This window comes from Lates calcarifer, linkage group LG16_LG22 (genome assembly GCF_001640805.2).
Source record: "Lates calcarifer isolate ASB-BC8 linkage group LG16_LG22, TLL_Latcal_v3, whole genome shotgun sequence".
NCBI classification, from domain to species: domain Eukaryota; kingdom Metazoa; phylum Chordata; class Actinopteri; family Centropomidae; genus Lates; species Lates calcarifer.
In genome coordinates, this window is record NC_066848.1 from 10,949,661 (window position 1) to 10,971,121 (window position 21,461).

The window sequence follows — 21,461 nt, forward strand, 5'->3', positions numbered from 1 at the left end:
GTCTAGGACACATCCATTCAATGTTAGGCTCTGCAGGCAGACCTTATGACTTGTTTACAGGAGCAGGTGATCAGCTGCCTCTGTTTTGGCAACTGCAGCCTTGGCTTAAGTGGCAGATGTCTCTGCTCATGAGGACCATGTTCTAAAAGCTAGACACTATTATCAAAATGAATGCTTTTGTCTGTGACCACAATCTATCTTTTGTATCATTTTATAAAGATATTATTTTTGTTGTGACCCAGCAGGCTTGTGATATATAATCTAACAGAAAAACAATCTGGCAGAACCCTTACACCAAGCTAACAACAGCATGATAAGGAGCAAGTAAACCATATACAACAACCCTCATTTCCATCGAGATGTCACATTTTCTGTTTTTTTATTCCCACTATTTCATGCCACCTGACATGCTACACGCTACCTTTTGGTCGTGGCTGTAAGCCAAGATCCAGTCCTCCTGCTCGGGGTGAAAAAGCAGGCTGAGGATATCAAACGATAAGCTGTGTTTCTGATAGGACGCCCCCTCGTCAAGGCTAATGAGCAGGCTGCTCTCCACCTCCGGGTCGGTCAGTAACATGATCTGAGACAAGACAAGAAAGGAGACGGGAAGAATCAGCGGCCCACCTTGACAGCATCCATTCCACAGGGCTTAAGTGTGGTTGTGCAATGCTCTGCTTGGAACAGACACATGGTGCAGGCTCCTGCAGGGCTGCTATGTAGTGTAAATGATAATAACTCTGCTACACTGTAATAATAATTGACAGATTTATTCAGCACAAGCTTGACTTTTCATGGCATGCATGTGGAAACCTACCTTCCTCTTGTTGTTCGGACTCACATACAAGTAGCTCAGTATGGTTTTTGGTCCAACTTTCTCATTAAGTTTCTCATATGTGGTCCCATAATCAGTTGACCTAAAATTCAATTAGAGGATAAAGTGAATAGGTTGTGGTGCAGAGTAAAGGAGAATGGAGCAACACCTACTAGTTAAGATGCTGATGGTATCATTAAGCACATCAGGCAAGCAGAAAATTGCAACAGCAGAAGTCATGAGGCAATTTGCTAGATGGATGAATATTTTTTTAATTATCAAACTAAACAAGAATATCCTGTGTGGCATGCATGGTGAGGGGATGAGCTATTATCATTGTTACTATTACTATTATTATTATCATTGATGCTTTGGGGTTTGAGATTTTCATGTTTTATAACTCAAATGGAAGGACATTTGACGATTTGAGGACATTTACCTGCTGGCTAAAAAAAACCTTGACAACGGCAGCGTTTTTGAGACTTTTTGAAAAGCAGAGATAAACTTGAAAATACTGATTGTCCTCCAAACTGGCACTCCTTTTCATATTTCATTTTAGATGTCATGCAGTGCCACGAAAATAGTTATCAGTATATCTGTTGCCTGGTGACATTTCAGAAACAAGTAATAATGGAATGTTTTATACTGCACAATAAACAAGTTTGTAGATTCCTGGAGTTTTTTATTTTTATAAGATTTTCTGCTTTTAAAGTGTTAAAAGCATTTGGGAAATATGTAGTCATTATTCTTTATTTAACCTTGGTATATCGATGTTGGTGATGTTATGACCATATTAAAAATCAATACATAACAAAGTATTGCAGTTGTAACAAGGCCTGCACATTTGATGAAGGTGAGAACATATTGAAATGACCATAAAACATTGTTATTACACCAATTAAGGACATATTTCATGTTTTATAGTTACACACTCAGCTGTCAGTTTGTTAGGTACACCTAGCTAACTCTAATGCAGTCTAATACAACAGTCCGGCAATAAATTCTACTTTCACGAAGGTCATAATGTCGAGTTTATGTCAAAACTGTATTAAAGATGTGTTGAATCAACTGTATGATCATTTTGGAGGCTGTAATTTGTAGTGCTGTTGAACTGTTGAACTTGCTTCACACAAAGAGGTGTGTCTGTTGTTTAGCTGACCCTCATTTATTTGAATGGGGTGGACACAATAATAGGAACACCTGACCAAAAGCACCATAGACTAAATCCTCCAAAATGACCAACACCTCTTTAACAGCTATTTCAACCAAACAGTACAGTAGCTTATCCTACATACGTTTGTGACTAGAGAGGTCGAACTCATTTATGAATTCTCTGAAGACTCCAAACAGATGCAGTGTGTCATTTCAGGTACAAATAAAACAATTCACATAATTCACATTATTAGGAAATGTAATCTAGCTGATAAAACAATGATATGTTTTTGAGCTTTTAAAGAAGGTTCTTAAATCATTTCTAAACAACTGTAACATCTATTTGTTTTCCTGTAGCCTCATTATTCCCATAGATGTAAGGGAGACCTTACCTCCATAAAGAACTCTCTGTTACTCTGCCGGTGTTGAAGTCGTAGTATTTTGTCAGCATGAGGATCACCTGCAGAAACAGATCAAAAACATTACTGGCTTCGAAGGAGGGCATCATTAGGTTAAAAAACAACAGCAATATACTGTCACATGCTCAGGAACAAAAGAGCCGAGCCATCCATGCACGTCTTTTAAACTCCCTGACACACGCGCCTTCATTAAAACCCAGACAAAACTCTATTGTACGTTAACCCGCTGCCCTGCTTATATTAAAGATAAACCTTGGGCATATTCCCTCAGGATAAGCTGATCACATATGTATAGATGCAAGACTCAGTAGACTATCAGCAAAAGCTACTGGTGAGCTATGAGTAAATGAATAAATAAGTCGACACTATAATTCAGTCTAGGCACAGAAAGATAGACCTCGTAAATATCATGGACATCTTGTTTAAAGGGGATCATAAAAAGTGTCATAGTGGTTTACAATACACATGCCTTTCATGAAAAGCTGTAGATTGCACGATGTCTTGTAAATGACTCCAGATATCAATGAATGGTTTACTTTGGTCATGTCCATTTGCCTGGGTCTAACCTGAAGAGAAACTCTTCTCCTCAGCAAATATCAGAACTTAAATCAAAGCCTGTGTGTTTCTATATGCATGATGCATAAATCCATGTTTACATGCAAATCCTGTCAGGCAATAATATAAGGGAAATGCAAATATTATAAGAACTTTAGTCCAAAAGAATGCAATTTTCAACAAAGAGTCGTGTCTCTTTGTTTTATAAAATTTTCAAGAATCCTTTACGTAAAAACAGTTGTTCACATTGTGCCCTTCAGCCTTTACACAAATGAATCTTTAAAGCAATGCCCTGCCTGCACTCTGCAATCATAAAATCTGCAGATCACACAGCTCCCTCGGGAAGCCTCTCTGGGCATTTTGTTCAGCCTTTCATAGCCATCTTCTAATTATCAAGTGTTACGAGTGTTTGGGGTAACATTTGCTAAGTAAGAACTCCGTCATGTAAACAAGAAATTTTTCCTTATTTTTTTTTAAAGCCCTGCTCAGAAATTCCAAACAGCAGTCATTTTCTAAGCTTTCGCTCAAATCAAACAAGTCAATCCTCTTCATATCTGCTGGATAAAAGCCTGCCTGTCCCATCTCAAAACTAATTGCTTCAGTGAAATTGAACTGTGACAGACACAAGCTGTGAGCGCACAAGGCACTTCCAGGTCATTTACAATCGACTCCTGCAGTTAGCGGCAAAAACATCACATTTTTAAAAGCTAAATTAGTCAATTCCAACTGTCAGATGATATACTTTAAAAAGACAATGACACTGCGATTCTTGAAGGCAAAACACTAGTTGTTAAGTACTCCATCCAAAAGGCAATTCGCTATCGGATTCTTTTAATTGATATGGTTAATTCCTTTATCATTGAACAGAATCACCAAAGCCAATGAAACCTAATAAAGGGTTGCTGCAGTTACATACAGAAACTCCTGTTGTTATGTGAGCTAACATTTTATTATATACTGTATATTAACTAGGCCTGTAACTAATAATTATTTCCTCAACTAATTTGGCCTATAGTGGAAAATACCCATCACTCTTCCTCTTTATTTTGTTGAGTTTGACTAAAATATTTTCTATTTTATTTCTTTATATCACTGGAAAATATTTCACCTGCATATTAATTCTCTGTGGAGCTACTAATCAATTAATCAACTAATTGTTAAATCTCTAACATTACCTGCTCATTGTGCTAAGAGGCATTGTGTGCTGCACACTTTGTGTTCTCTATTATCACGTGTGTCTTTACCTGCAGGCATATACATTTATATTGTGGATATTAAATCATATACCACACTGTTAAAGTCTCTGAAGAACCTCCTGCTGTTAATAATGCAATGAATTTAAACTTGACAGTTTTGGTTTGGTTCCTAATTATCTGCCCCCTTTTGAATAAGCTGACTAAGAAACTTCTGACTCTGCTATTACTTTGTGCTGAATGTATGAAACCTTTTATATGAGCTAGTTCAGAGATAATCCACAGAGCTTGTTATAACTATGGTACCGACTGTCTAGACTGGGTTGCAGAGATTTATGGTCTCCCAATAAAATGGCCTTTATACCTTCCAAAAGTCATACCCTCATGGACACTGTCATACACAATAAAACAACCCGCAGCAGTCTGAAAATTAGGACAAATTATACCCCCCCTTCTGTATGGCAATTAACTTTATGCATTTACTTGGGAAGGATCCAGGATTACAGTCGGATGTAATTTGCATCCACCTTATTGCTGGCTTGAAAAGTTTCCTGTGTTCTGAGGGATGCTGAAAGCGTTAGGTGAAGCTCCATGGCTGCGGTTAATGCACCAGTACAGTGATACAATATTCACTTTGTAGATATTTCTGTGTGAAACAGGTGTTTGAAGTTCAACATGTCACAAAAGCCATTAAATTGTTATTTGAAATCACTGGACAAAGGCTCTTCTTTTAACCACACACCGGATAATGGCATAACTTAAATAATAATGCTATATGTATTAGCATATCTTTCCCTTTGAATTTCAACAAAGGTGTCACACTTAATGACAGTCACCATGTAGCACATGGCCCATTAGACTGTATTAGCACCAGCATATCTCTAAACTGGATTACTTGACATCCAAGAGCAAGCAAATTGATTTTTCAACCTGTAATCCTTTGTAAATCTTAGACCTTGGAGGTAAATGGACTGGGATAAATTTGATCATTATGTAAGAATGAATGGAGGCTTAATGGTGACTTAAAGGGCTTAAGGTGAGGAGATTACTGGTGTGAAGTGAATGTGTTGTATGAAGAGAAGGGGTGGGGTAGAGGTGTCAAGAAGGCAGAAGGGATGGGGGTTCTGTTATTGAGGGACGAAGGAGCGACAGAGTACGCATTACAATTCATTCCCACTCGTTGATCCAGCCTTATCAGCTGTTGAAATTAAGTTGCCTCATCAATAAAACTGTCATCACGTTTAGCCAAAGCAATTAAACAGATGGATGATTCCATAAAAGCAGTTGTTACAGGACTCACCGACTTGAATATTAATAATAAAGACAAATATGACATATCAAAAAATGGCCACATGTCTAAGATGTTTCCCTGCTGTTTGCCCACTGCATGGTTTAGTATGCTTTACACTTGGTACATGGTAAAATGGTTGATTCAATCAACTTTTTAAAAAAGTTATTTTCTTACTTGAGTTTAGCCATTCAGATTTAGTTTAATTTGCCCTGTTTCTCTAAGGTTTCTGACTCCATCCTAATACAATGGAAGCAAATGACATTTTGTGGTGCATACAGCATTGCCCTGGTTACTCTAGATAATCCACAGACTCCTCTGTGAACAATCTTTTATTGACACTTCTTTGTTTCAATTAAAACAACATCATTAATGTTAAGCTCATTGTCAACATCTGTGGATAATCCAGTCATTTGAATATTGTTTCTGAAAGGATGAGCTTTTTTTGTTGTTGTTGTTGTTACTGAGGTGAACGAAACCAACAGAGTAACAAGCTGGTAATTTATTCACCCCTTGTTCTCCTTAAACCTACATTAACTGACTTTGGAGGCAGCACAATGAGCTGTCAACAACACTCACATATTGTCACCCTGTATAGTATATATATATATATATATATATATATATATATATATATATATATATATATATATATATATATATATACGAAATGTGTGAATGTGCAAAACACTGCTTATTTACACATCCAGCAGACGTGGAGCAACATTATCATTCATTTGGAGTCGTGTTTGTGTCCATCTGATGACTGTAAGCTCAATATATCACTCTACTTTTGGCTCTACTAACTCCTGAGGGAAATATCTGGCTCTTTAGCTACTAAATGCTCCGCCATGTTCACCCGACAGTTGCTACCTGTGTCAGTCTGCTCTTTGGTACTGGGCAGGTAGAATACACTGTGTTTATAGAGCTTTTGCACTGAAAAACAGCTGCCAGAGTAGCAATAGCATGGTAGCGATTTAGTGGTGAGGCTAAATAAAAACATCAGTTATGGGCTGTAAAAAAACCCAAAATTATGAGCTAAAAGACATCAAAACTCGTCGTAGAGAACTGGGTGATAATTCTCTGCATGTTCATTACTATGAGCGACACATTTCACACACAAGTATGTCATGTGATGCATTGGTAATATGAAAAACCAAAAATAATTACAGCAGCTTTAATTATGAACAATTGAGCTTCACATTTTTGTAGGAAATCAAAATTTTGTGTAATGGTGATATTCAAATTGCAGAACTGGTGACAATGTCACAGCGAAGACAAACTAATTGGGAGGAGAAGGGTGAGAACACCTGCCTACATCATATTAACACCACAGAAGTGTGAACAGTGTTGAATAAAGGATTCAGGGAAGAAAAAAAAACAAAGCTTAGAAAGCATATTCAAAGACCTCAGGGACTGATGTGTATGTATAAAACTTTCGCTTGATAATACCACCACATTAAACAGCATCATTTAACACTTTTAATAAAGAACGGATTGTCTATGTCTATTACATTGTGTATGGCCCTGAACCTCACTCCACAGCAACAAAAGCCTGCAGGAAAGCACATCCCCGTATACTTCAATACCACCTCGGTGAGACGCGTAATGTACAGACGCTTTTGTCTGCCACATCAATTTCTATCAGTTCATTAACAAAGGCAACATTTCCTCGATAGACCAGATGTTGTGCTGAAGCTAGGTTGTTTGAAGTCAGAGCTGTTGGCTCTCCCATGGATAGCAGGTCACTGCAATCATAAATTATAGAGCAACATCCCAATATCACTTTGCACAAAATAAACTACTAGTATCCTGATAAAAGTGAAAATCAAAGTGAGAGAGTGAAGTCACACTGAATAAATGCTCTGAAGGTTGTGAATAAAATTTCATGGCTTTAAGCACTATTAAAATGACACTTAGTTTTTAAAACATGTAATTCTTGAGGTAATGAAGTTCAGCTATAACGTGACAGGTGGGAACATTCTGTTACCTTTTACAGGGGGTAGTAGCATTGATCTGTGTGCATCAAACCAGTATTTTAAACAGTAGAGCAGATACTCCATGTTATAGCTACAGCTTCCAAGCAGAACAGCAAGTGTCTGACTTTATTGGACTCCTCATGTCGAGACAACGACCTTGTGTGAAAGTAGCAGCTCGATTGATAAGTCAACTGAGACGGCTTCCCTGTTCTTTGGGCTTATACTCTCGCATCATTTGCTTCTTCACCAAAAATGAAAGCCCAGGCAAGTTCAGCAGCTAGGCTTCGGCAGCATGCTGTGCTTGGAAGCATCAGCGTGCACGAGTAGGGGGTCTGATCAATCCAGGCAAGATTGGACAGCAAGTGGGTAGGTTTTTCAACCCAACCAAAGAGTTGTGCACACTGTGCAAGGATGTTTATGTTTTTTTTTTCTTAAAAAAAACAAAAAAAACCTCTTAAATCTTCAGCTCTCTGTCTGAAATTTGGAAGTGCTGAGTGAGATGGTAAAAGATTGGTTGCGTGTTGACAAACTAAAAGCTCCCCAGACTCTTTAATAAAGTGCACTTCCTCTGACATAAATAAAATAAAACAGCTGATTTGATAAATATGCCAGGGAAGAATTTCTCTCATCCATATGTCTTATTAGACTCACCAACACTGTTTGAAACCTCCTCTTTTGCCAAAATGCATCGCTATAAATCCAAAAACGGAAACTTCAGAGAGTGAATCAAAGTTATGGTTCTGAATGTGAGGCTTTTCTTGCAGCAGCCAGCTGGTGTAACTCATAAGAACGAGTAATGCAGGTGGCCACTGTAAAATCAAAGTGTTCTGAAACACTAAATGAGGTGGCAACTGAGCAATAGCCAAAAAAAAGTTTCTAATTCATAGATGGAGCACTGACACACTGACTATATAACACACCAACCAGCTGAGCTGCATTTTAATGTTGGTTTATGAGATTTTATCTCATAAAAGAAGTCTAAAACAGATTCTTTGCTTACAAACTGCTGCTTCAGTTATTCTGAGGATAATGCAGCTGTTCATGAAACCACAGTGAGAACAGGCAATGCAAACATAACAAAAAAATATGAACCTGCACAACATAGGTTTGATTTAACACAAAGAAGTGCAAACACAAGGAAGGTATGATCACATTAAGCATTGTTCCAGTCAAATTAAGTTTATCCTGGTCTGATGTAAAATCTTTGCCTGATTCGTATGGAATTTCTGCTCTATTAGACAGCACTCGGTCGAGAAGAAAGGAAGCCCAGGAGGGAAACACAGCTTGCCGATGAAAAACACACTGCAGGATTTCAAGGCGTCAGAGAACCTCGCCACGGGAAGGCTTGGTGGCTTGGCAGAGCTAAAGTCAGCCTTCCAGTAGTTGCTGTGCAGAGCTGCATGCTGAGCTTAAAAAAAAAAAGAAAGAAAAAAAACAGCGCCTCTGTTTATCCATGCAGTGTAAGCAATGCCACATTCACAAATATGTCAGGAAAAATAAATTCTTTGCCTTTAGTTGTCTTAGGGTTGAATCGTGGTGATACAATTCTTATCATTATGTATTTCATGAATTTATTTATGTTTCTTAAGCAGGACGTGTGATGTTCACTCCCTGAAACAACACCACAGCAATACTCCCACCCCACCCTACCCCCTTACCTCCCCTCTGCAGCCTGTCCATCACAGCCACCCAGGAGAGAGGGGAGCTGATGGAGGTCCATGCTGACAGCATCGGCCACAGGGTTGTCTGAGCATGACAACACAGCTATATGAGGGGAACTACATGCATCAGTGTCCAAAACAGGGCTGTTTGCGATGGTATGCTGAGGAGGCAGAATCAAGGTGGGGGAGATAGGCACAATAACATGGTGAAAAGGTGTTTAGAACTACTCTGAATTAACTATTGACCATATTAAACCTCCCTTTCCTCCCCCTAAGGTGCAGTATGGAGAGCCAGGGCTGAACAGGTATGATAACTGTCAGGATGGCCTGAACAGTCAACCAAATTAGATATTGCTGTAGTAGGGCGAGCTGTAATTCCTGGTGTAATTATCCCAAACTGCTTTCTGCTGGGGCTGGACCGATAAGAAATTTGATAAATTGATATACTGCAATAAATATAGTCAGAAATCAATTTTTACTATAACCGTATTTACATTAAAAGTAGTATACCTCGTATATAACCAGATACATATTGAAATACATCCATGTTTATATCCTGTAGATTTCATTTGTGACAGATGGGACAGATTGACACTTGAAGAGTGAAGAGAAAAAGAGAAGAAATCTCTTACAAGTACCACAATCAACCAAAATGTGGCTACTAATACTGCTAAAAGGATGCAATTTGAGTAGACATGGCTATAATCTGCTACTCTCAGACAAACCAAAGAGCTGCCAATCAAAAAGACAAATTTAATTCATACAAATGTGATTTCAAACTTGGCTCTGGTATATTTGGCTACCGAACAGTAACTTATGTTGTTTTTATGACATTTATAGAAGATCATAGATAAACCAATAATGGATCTCAGGCCTACTTTTTGCATTCCCTTGATTAACCTTGAGAGCTACTTACTGCCCTCTGACCTGTGCATAATCTTGCCTTTTTTATTTATTTAAATCGAGACACAGGACATATTTGTTGTGTGTGTGCTGCATCCACAATGATATTGTTCAAAAGAAGCTTCCAGTCTTTATAAAGGAATAGTCCGATATTTTGGGAAATTATGGTTATTTGCTCTCTTAACAAGAGTTAGATAAGAAGATCAATACCACTCTCATGTCTCTCTTTCATCTTTGGCTTGCTTTGTTAGCCCATTCACACAAGTTTGCAAGTACCCCAAGACTTCAGCACAGTATACTGTATTGCTATTTCAACCAATTTTATCAAAAATATATTTAATGATATCTTTTACTTAATATTTTTCATATATTTTCAAGTAAGGTGTATTTTTCATTAACATTGTTCTCTCAGTAAGGCCAACGTTGTACTCCAAGTAACAATCGCACTGCTGCCGAATAGTACTTTTGGCAGATGTACTATGCTCACTGTGACTCCAGAACTTTTTGTTCAGTGGTATCTCTGGCAAGAAAAAGGGACCTGCAAGTCACAAAGGGAGAAGACGCGACTTTCAAGTTCTTCAAAACACATATTTTTGCAGTATATTTCATGTGTTACCTTTATTGTGGCTATTTCACATCCCATAATAATGATGTCATAGCACTATTTTGCATAGGTTTTTTTTATTTCCCAAATTCTGTTTGACATTATTGAAAACCCTGTTTGCATATAACTCACATAGTATGATTTTATTTATTTTGCCTCAAAGTAACAGTTCACCCATTTTACCTTGGCCGAATCACTTAGTTTAAAGTTAACTTTATATGGCTTGCTTTTACTGTGTCTGGTATCCATTAAGCCACACTGCACAATGACTGCAGAATGTACATATAGACAGTAATTTCATCTTTTCAGGGTCAGGGTTAAAATAAATTCCTGTAACCGACATCATGAAATGAGCTAGATTTATCTTTTTCTTAATCTTGAAAACGCCCTCAACCTGATCTATAACTGATCATTTACCCCTGTTCACCTCTGACAAATGATACAGGTGCTCAAAAACTTAAACATCTCTACAAGTATTATCTTTCATGGACTTTTTCTCAAGCATATGTAGTCAAACTATGGTAGCCTCTCACTTTCCACAGGACAATGGAGATTCACTGGATAAAACAGAATCACTTCAGCAGAATAGGGTAGATGTTTACATTGAATGTACAGAAGATGCACTGACAGCTTGTTCATCTCACAGTACGAGTAAGTCTAATAGACAGTAAGACCCAGCTCAACAACAAGAAAGACAACAACAGATACTCCCGCGATGCTGGAGTATCAGCGAAGCATTGAGGAAAATCTTAAAGTGGAACCGGAAGAATGCCTGAGAGTACAATATTTTATCCACCGTTCAGTCAGTGAGTCATAGAGGCAAGAAGGATTCAGATGAAACTACTGACTGCATACCTGGCCTGGCTCCAGTTTGCAGAGGCAGATGAGACAATCTACCAAGAGCTCAATGAAGCAGATGAAAAAAACTTCAAGAAATGTCCTGGAAGCTGCAGAGATCTTCATCATCCTGGCCCCAACACGGAAGAAAAAGAAGGAGAAAATGGTGTCCACTTCAAACTCTAACTTCTTCATGCTTCTGAACACAATTAGGACATGAGTACTCTTTTCCTCAGTAAAATATCACCTGTGATATCTCTTTAATAATACAGTGTTGCCTCTTCTGTGGAGAATTTTAAGTGATTAACATTATAAGGGTGGCATTTAAAACAGCTGGATCGAGTGGAAACAAAATGGGACAGATGTGTTCAAGGTCATGGATGGTTGCAGCCTATCCCAGCATGCACTGGGCAGGACAGTTTGACAGTCTCACTAGGGCTAATGCAGAATGACAAACACATTCACACCTGCAGGCGATTCAGACTTTCTGATTCACCTTACTTGCATGTCTTTGGACTGTGAGAGGAATCTAGAGCACCTGAATAAAACCCATTCAAGCACAGGGAAATCAAAAAAAGGGGCTATCACCTTTTTGAAAAGATAAAGTTCAAACTAATTAAAACATGTCATTCATTCAAATGAATTAAATGCAACCCATGTAGCCTAATCCTGAAATATGTCATAGGATTAACATTATTCTGGTCATTTCCTGATCCTAATCCTCTGTCTAACTTACTTACTGTAAAGTCAAGAGATACTATATGGATTAAACCTGATTTAACAAATTTTAGAACTTTCTGAATTTTAGAAATTCATTTCTGAACAATCAACAATCTGGCTGTTGGACAACTGGGTGAAATTCTTGCAGTTTGAGCAGTTCCACAGTCTGATTTCCCACATGGCTGCTGTCAGAAGACTCATTAGAAACTGTGAGCTTGTTTTAATATTGCTGGAATAGTGTTTCACATGTTGAGGCTACTGTAGCCTTCACTGAGACTGTGCTGTGAGCCAAATAAAACTGAGGACCATCTGTACAGTGGAGTTGTACAAAGTAATGCTGCTTTTTCTCTTTTTGTCAACACTGTTAAGGATGCAGGCTCCTTGTTTGAACAACTTCGCTGGAATTGTCAATGTGAAAAATCAATCGAGGGGGGGGGTTGTGCTTACATTCAGCGTGGGCACCTTTGTCGCGACCTTTCGACTAATCCGTACAGTGTGAACAAAGAAGTCATACATTTTGGCTGTGCAGAATGGATGATTTAAAAGGCCTTACATTTCCTGCTGCAAAACATGTTTTGCTCTCGGCTAATTGCTCAAGAAAGCCCAGCAGTCCTTTGATTAAGATCCCCTGCCACACGAGTTGAATGAAATTATCTATCTATTGGCTCATGTAGGTAAACCATTCAAGGCTATGGCAGTTTGAATGCAAGAGATCTTCTGAGTAATACCACAGGCTTCCTTTCTCAAATGAAATTATATTAATTTGTTACAATATCTTTCATTGTTATCAAATCCTTGAAGCGTGCCAATTAATTTTTGGACACTTCTTATTGAAATGTTTCATGTTGCAGACAATAAGCGTATGAATGAGTGTGGCAGCAGCACATGAACTGAGCACTCTCTTGCATTTTCCTTGGAATTGCATGTTGATTGAAAAGCTGAAATGACATAGCGCAGCTTTGTTTTCAAACCGTGATAATTGGACAAAATGATAAAAGAACTGTAAGAGCCACTAACTATATAGGACTCAACTGTAAATTAAAGACAAAATGAAATCCTAGAAATTGGAAATGAAAACTATATATCAAAACAAATCAATCACAAGCTCAGAAAATGTGTTTCACAGACTGTATGTACAAATTGGCTGACCTTCTGAAAGCCTGAAATGCTATAAACCAATTATCAGGTTTCAAAATATAGGCGGTACACGATAGCTATAATGAAGAAATGTCTGGAGTTTTGAGAAGTGTTGCCAGGATGAAAACTTGATTTCATGTATGACAACTGCCTGAAGTGTCAAAACAGGGCAGCACTTTCCTATACAAACTGAGTCACATTAACAAGCCGGAGGAGATATTAGGTATATGAGCACACTCACCAGCACCCAAACCCTTTCTTTACTTGTTGTCCAGTTTATCTACTTATTAATTTTGCCCCGCTCTCTTAATTCAGTCCTTTAAGACGGGGTTGCCTATTGATGTGTGACTGGCTACCTTAAACCTCCCTCCCATCTTCTCATACTTAAGGAAACGGATTACAGTCATTATGACTTAACTGTCTGAACAAAGGCATTTAACTTGTGAAAGGAAAATTGGGCAATTTTGAAAGGGACAACCACTTTATATAGAACTCTAAAAAGTACACCAGCTGGAAAATCTGTGCGCTGCCTCTGCGACCACCTGGCCTGCACCTACTCAGTGATAAAGGGTGCGGCATGTAGCAGAAGTGAGAAACACGCACACACATAATGTTGTGAGTAGGCGGGATGAGACTCTGTGCCATCGGGGGGGGGGGATTTCTCAAAGCAGAGCTAGAAAGTTTACCATATCACTGTGAAAAAGATTATACGCCTAATCCTGGTGATCAAAGACAAACATCTGAATAGCAGGTTTAGCTGAGTATTTACTCATGCATGCTTTTGATGTTTTCTGATTGTTACTAAGAATAAACAAAATTTCCTCAAATATGAGACTTTTAATTCATATTGTATGACTTGCTGATCCTTATACACTACCCCACAGGATACTAACACCCTTACAGTATACTATAATGTATGTAAAGTTTAATAGTTTGACACTATGGCTAATATGCTCATTCACTTCATAGCTGAGAGTTAGATGAGAAGATGGATACCACTCTCATATCTGTATGCTAAATATGAAGCTAAAGCTAGCAGGTGATTAGTTTACAGCTCAGCATAATGAATGAAAACAGGGAGAAACAGCTAAGGAACCCAAGAAATGGTTCTGACATTCAACTGACTTGGAACACTACAACCACTTCTTTGTGCACAGATTAAACATAGTAAGATAAAAAAAAAAAACCCTGTTAATTAGTATAATTTTGAGGTGGTGGTAAATGGGACAGAGCCAGGCTAGCTGGCTCTAGGTTTTTGGTTTATTTTATTCTTTTCTCTTTTCTGCAGTTTCTCTTTTTTGCAACAACCAGTCAAATCTGATTTGTTTATCCAGTATTACATAAGTTGAATATTTTTGAAAAACATTTCAGGTTCAGTTCTGGTCCTTCTCTCTCACTGCAGTACGTTTTACTGGCCTTGTGAAATGGACTGGTCTTGCTGAATGTGTTATAATCGGTTTCATTAAAACATGACAGGCAGAAAATTTGATGTAATTTCGTCATTTTGAAATATAACTTCCTTTCTTTTTTGTTAAGTTGAGGGAAATTATACTGATCTCATATTCTTCTAAAACCACATGCGGCCCATGGATTATGATATCCTTGTCTGTAAAACCAAATGGTGCAAATGCCTTAAACTCACTCACAGTCTGTCTGCACTCAATAAATACATGAGTAATAACTTTCTAAACCAGAAATGATAATTTTTGTCATTTTTAAGCTAAAATGTCAAATATTCTTTCAGCTTCTCTGGCAGACAAAACCATTAATTGATCAAAATAAAAATAAAAATTGGCAGATAAATCACTTATTAATTAATGGTTTGTTGCACCCCTACAAGACTACAAACTATTGCTAAGCCCCAGGGCTGAAAAAGATGCACTATGCAAGAATCTTGGATCTCTGGCTCCCCAGAATAAAGCATTGGCACTATATGATCAGCATTCTTTCATTTCAGAAATATTGCCGGGGGCAAGTTCAGCCAGCAAGATGCCAAAAAGCTAATTCATGGTTACATCTCAAGTCAGACAGACTACTACACATTTCACTGGTGTTACTGATTTAGGGGCTACAAATAATATAAATTCTGCTGCTTGACTCCTGACCAAAACAAAAACAAAACAAAACAAACAAAAAAAAAACTGTGAGCATGAGAGTGTGGTTTTAGCTCAACTTGACATGGCTCCAAGTATCTTTTAGAATTGATTTTAAAGTCCCTTTGCTTGTATATAAAGCTCTGAATGGATGAGCTCACATCGCAGACCCCCTGTTGTCTTAAGTGCCTTCACGTTCACTCACATCCTCCACTGTGGGTTGTTCCAAGTTCAGAACCACAGACATGAGACATTTTCATATTCCCAGACTGTGGAGTGCCATTCCCCTGAATATTAGGGAGACAGGGAGCATTTTTAAGCAAACGCTTAAAACACGTCTATTTCTGATGGTTTTCAACTAGTCATTTAAACTTGGAATGTTTCTCTCGCTCCCTCTCTCTCTCTGTACATATTGTTTTACCAGTGTGGTGCCATTTTGGATTTCATTTTACTTGTCATTTCTCTCAATTGTAAAGAATTTGAAGTTACAGTCTTTGTATGAAGAATGCTATAGAAGTTACTATTGTTATTCCCACCTATGTAGGTGCTGTGTAATGGCTACCTCAGATATAGCTTAAGATCTGCTTAACTTCTGTTTGAGAACACAATGCATCAGTCAGTGACCCATATATTAACCTATTGTAGCATCACCCACAGAGCAGGTATAAAGCTCTAGCAAAGAGGACAGGTAGGTTTATTGATTTCACTTAAGCACAAAATGTAGGCCTATAGCCAACTGCCAAAATCAGTGACTTGACAAAAAAACAACACAATGTGCCTTTGTGTGTGTGTGAATAAATGGAAAACAGAAGAAACATATAATTCCCTTTAAACTCTATGCAGAACACTAAATTTACATTTACATCATTCTGACTTTTTTTTCTTTTTCCTTTAAACTTCAGACTACCTGCCAGATCAGCTAATCAATAAACAATAGAACAGAGAGGGTGGGTGTGTATGTGTGTGTGAGAGAGAGAAAGAGAGAGAGAGAGAGAGAGAGAGAGGAGGAGAGGCAGGGCAAGAAACACGCACCCAAGACTGATTCTCCTCAAACTCTGCAGCCTCTCAGCAGGTTCAAATCTATAATCACACCTGGTCTGCTCGGGTCGTTCACAGTCAAAACTAAAGCTTTAAATCTCTCAAATTACCGCACAAGACGAGTGAGCAGACACTGACCACACTGCGTCAAAAGAGCGCCGTGCGTAAAAATCTGGAGCAACATTAACTACTCACGCTGCTGTTCTGTCCGGACCAGTGCACCATGGCCTGGTTGTGAGCCGTGTCCCCGCTGAGTGCAAATGTCGAACTTATGAGCTGAAACTCCTCCTGGTCCGAAAACGAAGCCTCGTCCCCACCCTCGGGTCTGAATCGGGACCAAGTCTCTGCGCTCCTTCGTGCTCGTCTCCAACTGGCCACATCCTCGTCCTCATTTACCGTCACATCAACCTGCGCCCCATTTCCTCCATAAAAGCTGTTATTCTTTGCGTCGCCGGTGCCGTTTTCCCTCACGTTTGTGGGTAAGGGGGCAGGGAACTCTTTCGAGTGGGAAAGTTTTTGTTGACCGTTTGACGCGTCCTCCTGGAGGCAACTTGTTTTATTTCCCCGCAACCGTGGCTGCACTTTGGACGAAGTTTCTTCGCTCGCGGTAAATTCCGCAACGTTGGGCTTTTCTTCCCCGCCGGCGGTGGGCTCGGCGCCCGGTGACCCCTCGAAAAAGCCAACAAATTCTTCAGCGGGTGTCTCGCCGGAATTAGTCAAATCCAACGCCGAGAGTTCCCGAGGAAACGCTGTAATCAGCGACAGCCGGCACGGAGGAATGCACCTTACCTCCGCTCCTTTTGTTCCGCCCAGACTGGAAGTTAGGGAGAAGAGCCAAATCCACTCAGAGAAAATGACAAAAAGGCAGTGACCGAGGCGCGTCTCCATTCTACGTTAATTCCCCCCACTTCGGGCGCGTTAAAAACATATCATTTTCACTCTTGAGCGTCTGCCTGTCATCACCTGGTGAAGTGGAGTCCGTGAATGTGCTGTGGGGAGGGTGCAGCAGCAGCAGCAGCAGCAGTAGCGCGCGCGGACAAGTGCTCCAAAGTACTGATGCAAACGATGCATCAGAGGAGGAGCTGGAGGCTGAATCCTGCACGAGAGGGGAGAGGGGCCCATACCCCCACATCTTCATCTCAACCTGAGTGAAAAAAAAAACACACAGCATATGGCCGTACACTTAATTAAGTTATATAAAGAGTACTTTATTCTGTTTTTGAGCAGCCCTGTGCCAGATGCTATGTCACTTTGAAATATTTAACCTGATCATCATCCTATAGGTGATTAAATATTGGATTAAAACAGCCTGAAAGGTCTTCAGGTGTTGGGGTCCCTGGGGGAAAAATCTAGAGACATTATTGGGGCAGCCTCTGGTAGTCTTTGTGTGGAAATGTTCTTGACAGGGGCTTTATGGAAGATACAATGAGCTTTTGCATTTTCCATTAGCGCAGGCCTAGGTAATCAATTAACAGGATTGCCTGTGTTCACTGTCAATTATGCCATGCAGGTAATGACTCTGTTGTGGCCCTTCTGCAAAATGGCCTGGAAATTGTTTCACTTAATCTGCACTCCTGTATTATCCATTCTGCACAGATGAATGGAGAAAATGCATATTCCTCAAATTTTTGCTTCTTTTTTTCCCTCTGCCCTTTTCTCAGGTTAATGGTGGGTTGTCTGACAGAAAATAATGAGAAAGATTCAAACCTGAGGTGAGCGAGCAATCGTTCTCTCTCTCAACCTCCTCTGGTTGCTGTTGTATATAGGCACAGAGCAGTATGCAGGTGCCATGGCAATAATCGAGAACCCATTATTGCCACGCAGTGCAGATACCCTGGAATATGTTGTTATATTTCTCTATACTTTGGGCTTTGTTCCAGTCAGCTAATGGTAAACCATTAGGAGAACTAGAGTCTGTCCAAACCCTGTGATTAGATTCTATTTCTGGGCAACATTTAGTCAATAGGATGAGGATGCTGTTGACTGGTGACTGATGCTGAAGAGACTGCCTATATTGAGCTGTGTTCTCCCCATCACTCGGAGCTGCGACGTGATCCTGTTCCACATACGGGTCAACTGCACAGAGACGTCTTTCATTGGCAGCCATTAGTGATGCAGTGAGCAAGAGCTGTCTCAATCTGTTTCAGTTAGCCCCCACCAGACAAGGGGAAACCAGTCTATAATGCAGATTGATGGCTGACTGAGAATTTCAATCATGGAGAACATTGGCTAAAAAGCTCAAGTCTTGACTGTAATGCAAACCTAAAGCACAGTCCAACTCTTACAATGCAGCGGACCTCTTAAAGTGCCTGTGTGTGGCACCTATTCAACTTTTTACATGTATTTTTTACTGGCTGTGACTTTGTCAGGGATATATCTGGAATGACATTGTGGAGTGATTATAATGGATTTTTGCCTGACCTGTCTGCTTAGTTTAGACATGGATGGTTGTGCACATGTGGCTGTGGTTGTGTATGGCTAGTTTGGTACTTTGCTTTGTTTTGCCTGTCTGTGATTTAAAAAATTCCCAAAGACACAACTAACTATTATTTTCATTACTGTTAAATCTACTGATTATTTTCTCGATTAAAGCCCATCACAGTTTACCAGGGACTGCGGTGACATTTTCAAATTACTTGCTTTATCTGAAAAGCAGCCAGAACCCAAAGATATTCAATTTACAACAATACAGATTAGAAAACAGCAGAAAAATGTCACATTTGAAAAGCAATTAATTGGCTATCAAAGTAGTTGCTGTTAACATTTTAACAAATCATTAAAACTCTAGATGGAACTTCTGTTTTTGTTGATAATGTAGGTTTCTCTTTGAAGCCACAGTGGGAGGATGAAGTTAAGTAAAGGTCGTCATATGTAAAATCAACATATTAAGCTTTTGGTGCAGGTTCAAGAAGAAGACAACTGTCAGTCAGCCATATCTCGTCATCACACTGAGATGCACAAACAATGATTTCACCTGGTTGTGCGCACAGTCTGTCTTATCATCCAAGATCATCTCAGCTAAAGAACATTTAAACCATGTTACATGTGTTGTCTCTCTCTGCTGTCACTGCAGTCTATGCAGCTTCGCCCCTTTACTGTCACCAGTGTAGAGGCCCTATGTAAGACACCCTCTGGGATCTCAGATTGGCTGCGATTCATAGGGCTCTATTACCCATGCATCTCCTTAATTGACTGTCACAGCCAATGTCTTCATTAAAATAAATTTTCTTCATTCATGTTAATTTGTGTCTTTCCTAAATGAATTGATTTCAAAAAAAGGAAAACTTTAGAAATCATGTTAGATTTAAAAAGGGGGGGGGGGATAAGCAAAAGCCAGTTGAAAGTACAAGCAGACTTTTGGAGGTGTAAAGTGCGCTTTAAAAATCAAACATCCTGAGAGGATCTTTCCGACTTGTTCACAGACTTTAAATTTCACTTTGCAAGGTGACAGATTTCAGGACTGATACCGTATAGCACATTTGTGTGCACAACATGGCAGCTGAATGGAATCATTGTCTTTCAACAGACAAGATTGCTGCTTTGCTGCCTGCCACACAGACTGAATACAAACTGAATCATGCTCCCTGAGCTCATACCTCTATGATGGGACCTTGTGAGCAGACAGTGTGAAAAGCACACAAAGGAACTTGGTGACGGCGATCCATGTTGTTGTATTATTCTGTGTTTTTAATTAAATAGAATTCTGTGCAGGAAGAAAAGAGCACAGCATGGCCCTTTCTTGAAATTAGACCTTTTCCACATTGATGTCTGGCACATTTTCACAACTGTCCTGATTACTCTGGTCTGCATAAAAGGACCAGAGACACTCTGGACATCAGTCATGCATAGTACATTGTGTCACCGCTCTGCTCCAACCAAAAAGGCTAACATCTGCCTTCAGTGCAGCTTCACATTGAGAATAAGCTGTAATATGTGCATATGACAAAAGCCACACACAGTTGCCATAGAAAACAGATGGTCTTTTTTCACCGTGCTAATTATGTGCACCTAATCCTCTCCTTAAAAATAGAAACATGAGAAAAAGCGTGAAACTTCTGTGCAGATTTTGCAATTTGGCTCCATGCAGATATGTTACAGAACCACTCGTGCCAAGTCAGAAGGTGTTGAGGTAGCAATAGCGTGGTTCAATTTAATGATGGACACCTGAGACATCCACTTCAATTAGTGCTGAACACACCTCTGGGGCACCAGGAGAGAAGATCGCCTTTTCAAATAATGATTTCAATTACATTATTGAGAGATATGGTGAAATGCAATACAGGCTGCAGGTTAAGTGCTCTGACCCTGGTGAAATGCTGTAGGGTGTATCCATTTGATACCACGAATCCTTTACTCTTCAAAAATGTGATATAAGGTTTGCAGTCTGCTGTGTTGTCAGTGAAGTGGTGAGATGCTATTTTGCTACTCACAGAGAGGTATGAAATGTTATAAACACATCTGTACAGAAGCACATTAATATCTAATTAGCAGAAATATACCACATGTATATATAGTCTCCACTGCTGTCATTCTGTACTGTGATTTATATTGTTCTTATTTTATTATAAGGTAGATGTGTCTCTAATTCACTGACCTTCAGCTCTAGCATATGAGGTTTGCTTCAAAAACATAATTTATTCAGCACAGATTTAGTAATCAGCTAGGTGGTTTTTTCTCATTGAAGCACTCTTTGCCATTATGTTAATCTTCATTCTTCCTAATTTCTTTTGCTTAACCTTCAGAGTTCAGAATTTGCCTCAGTGCCATTCAGGACAACAACAGCAGCTTAATATGATCACAAAGTTCCATTAATCCACACTTTAAAGAGCACATTATTCACACTTTTTGAGGAAATATTAAGAAATTAATGTTTTGTGCTACAGGGCATAAATTTTTTCTTTATTTCACTGCTGCCAAGAAGCCAAAATGCATTGATGTTGCATGACCTTAGCTCAACCACATTAATGACAAACAGTGAACTAATAAGACTACAGTAGCTTACAATGAGCACTCTCAACTGTTAATCATATGTTACAGATTATACAGTTCCCTATCTTGTTTAACATTGCAT

At 39.2% G+C, this 21,461-nt stretch overlaps 1 protein-coding gene across 1 annotated transcript in view; it reads right to left on the reverse strand.

Annotated features, from left to right (window-relative positions):
- The window catches only part of LOC108897341 (VPS10 domain-containing receptor SorCS1), a 44,925-nt gene extending 27,334 nt beyond the window's left edge, over nt 1-17,591 (reverse strand). The window contains exons 1-4 of the mRNA XM_018696918.2: nt 16,586-17,591; nt 2,356-2,423; nt 815-914; nt 422-580 (exon numbers count right to left, since the gene is read on the reverse strand). Coding sequence (XP_018552434.1) covers nt 422-580; nt 815-914; nt 2,356-2,423; nt 16,586-17,278 — 1,020 coding nt within the window. The 5' untranslated portion in view covers nt 17,279-17,591. The remainder of the gene's footprint in view (nt 1-421; nt 581-814; nt 915-2,355; nt 2,424-16,585) is intronic.
- Between the last annotated feature and the right edge of the window lie 3,870 nt (nt 17,592-21,461).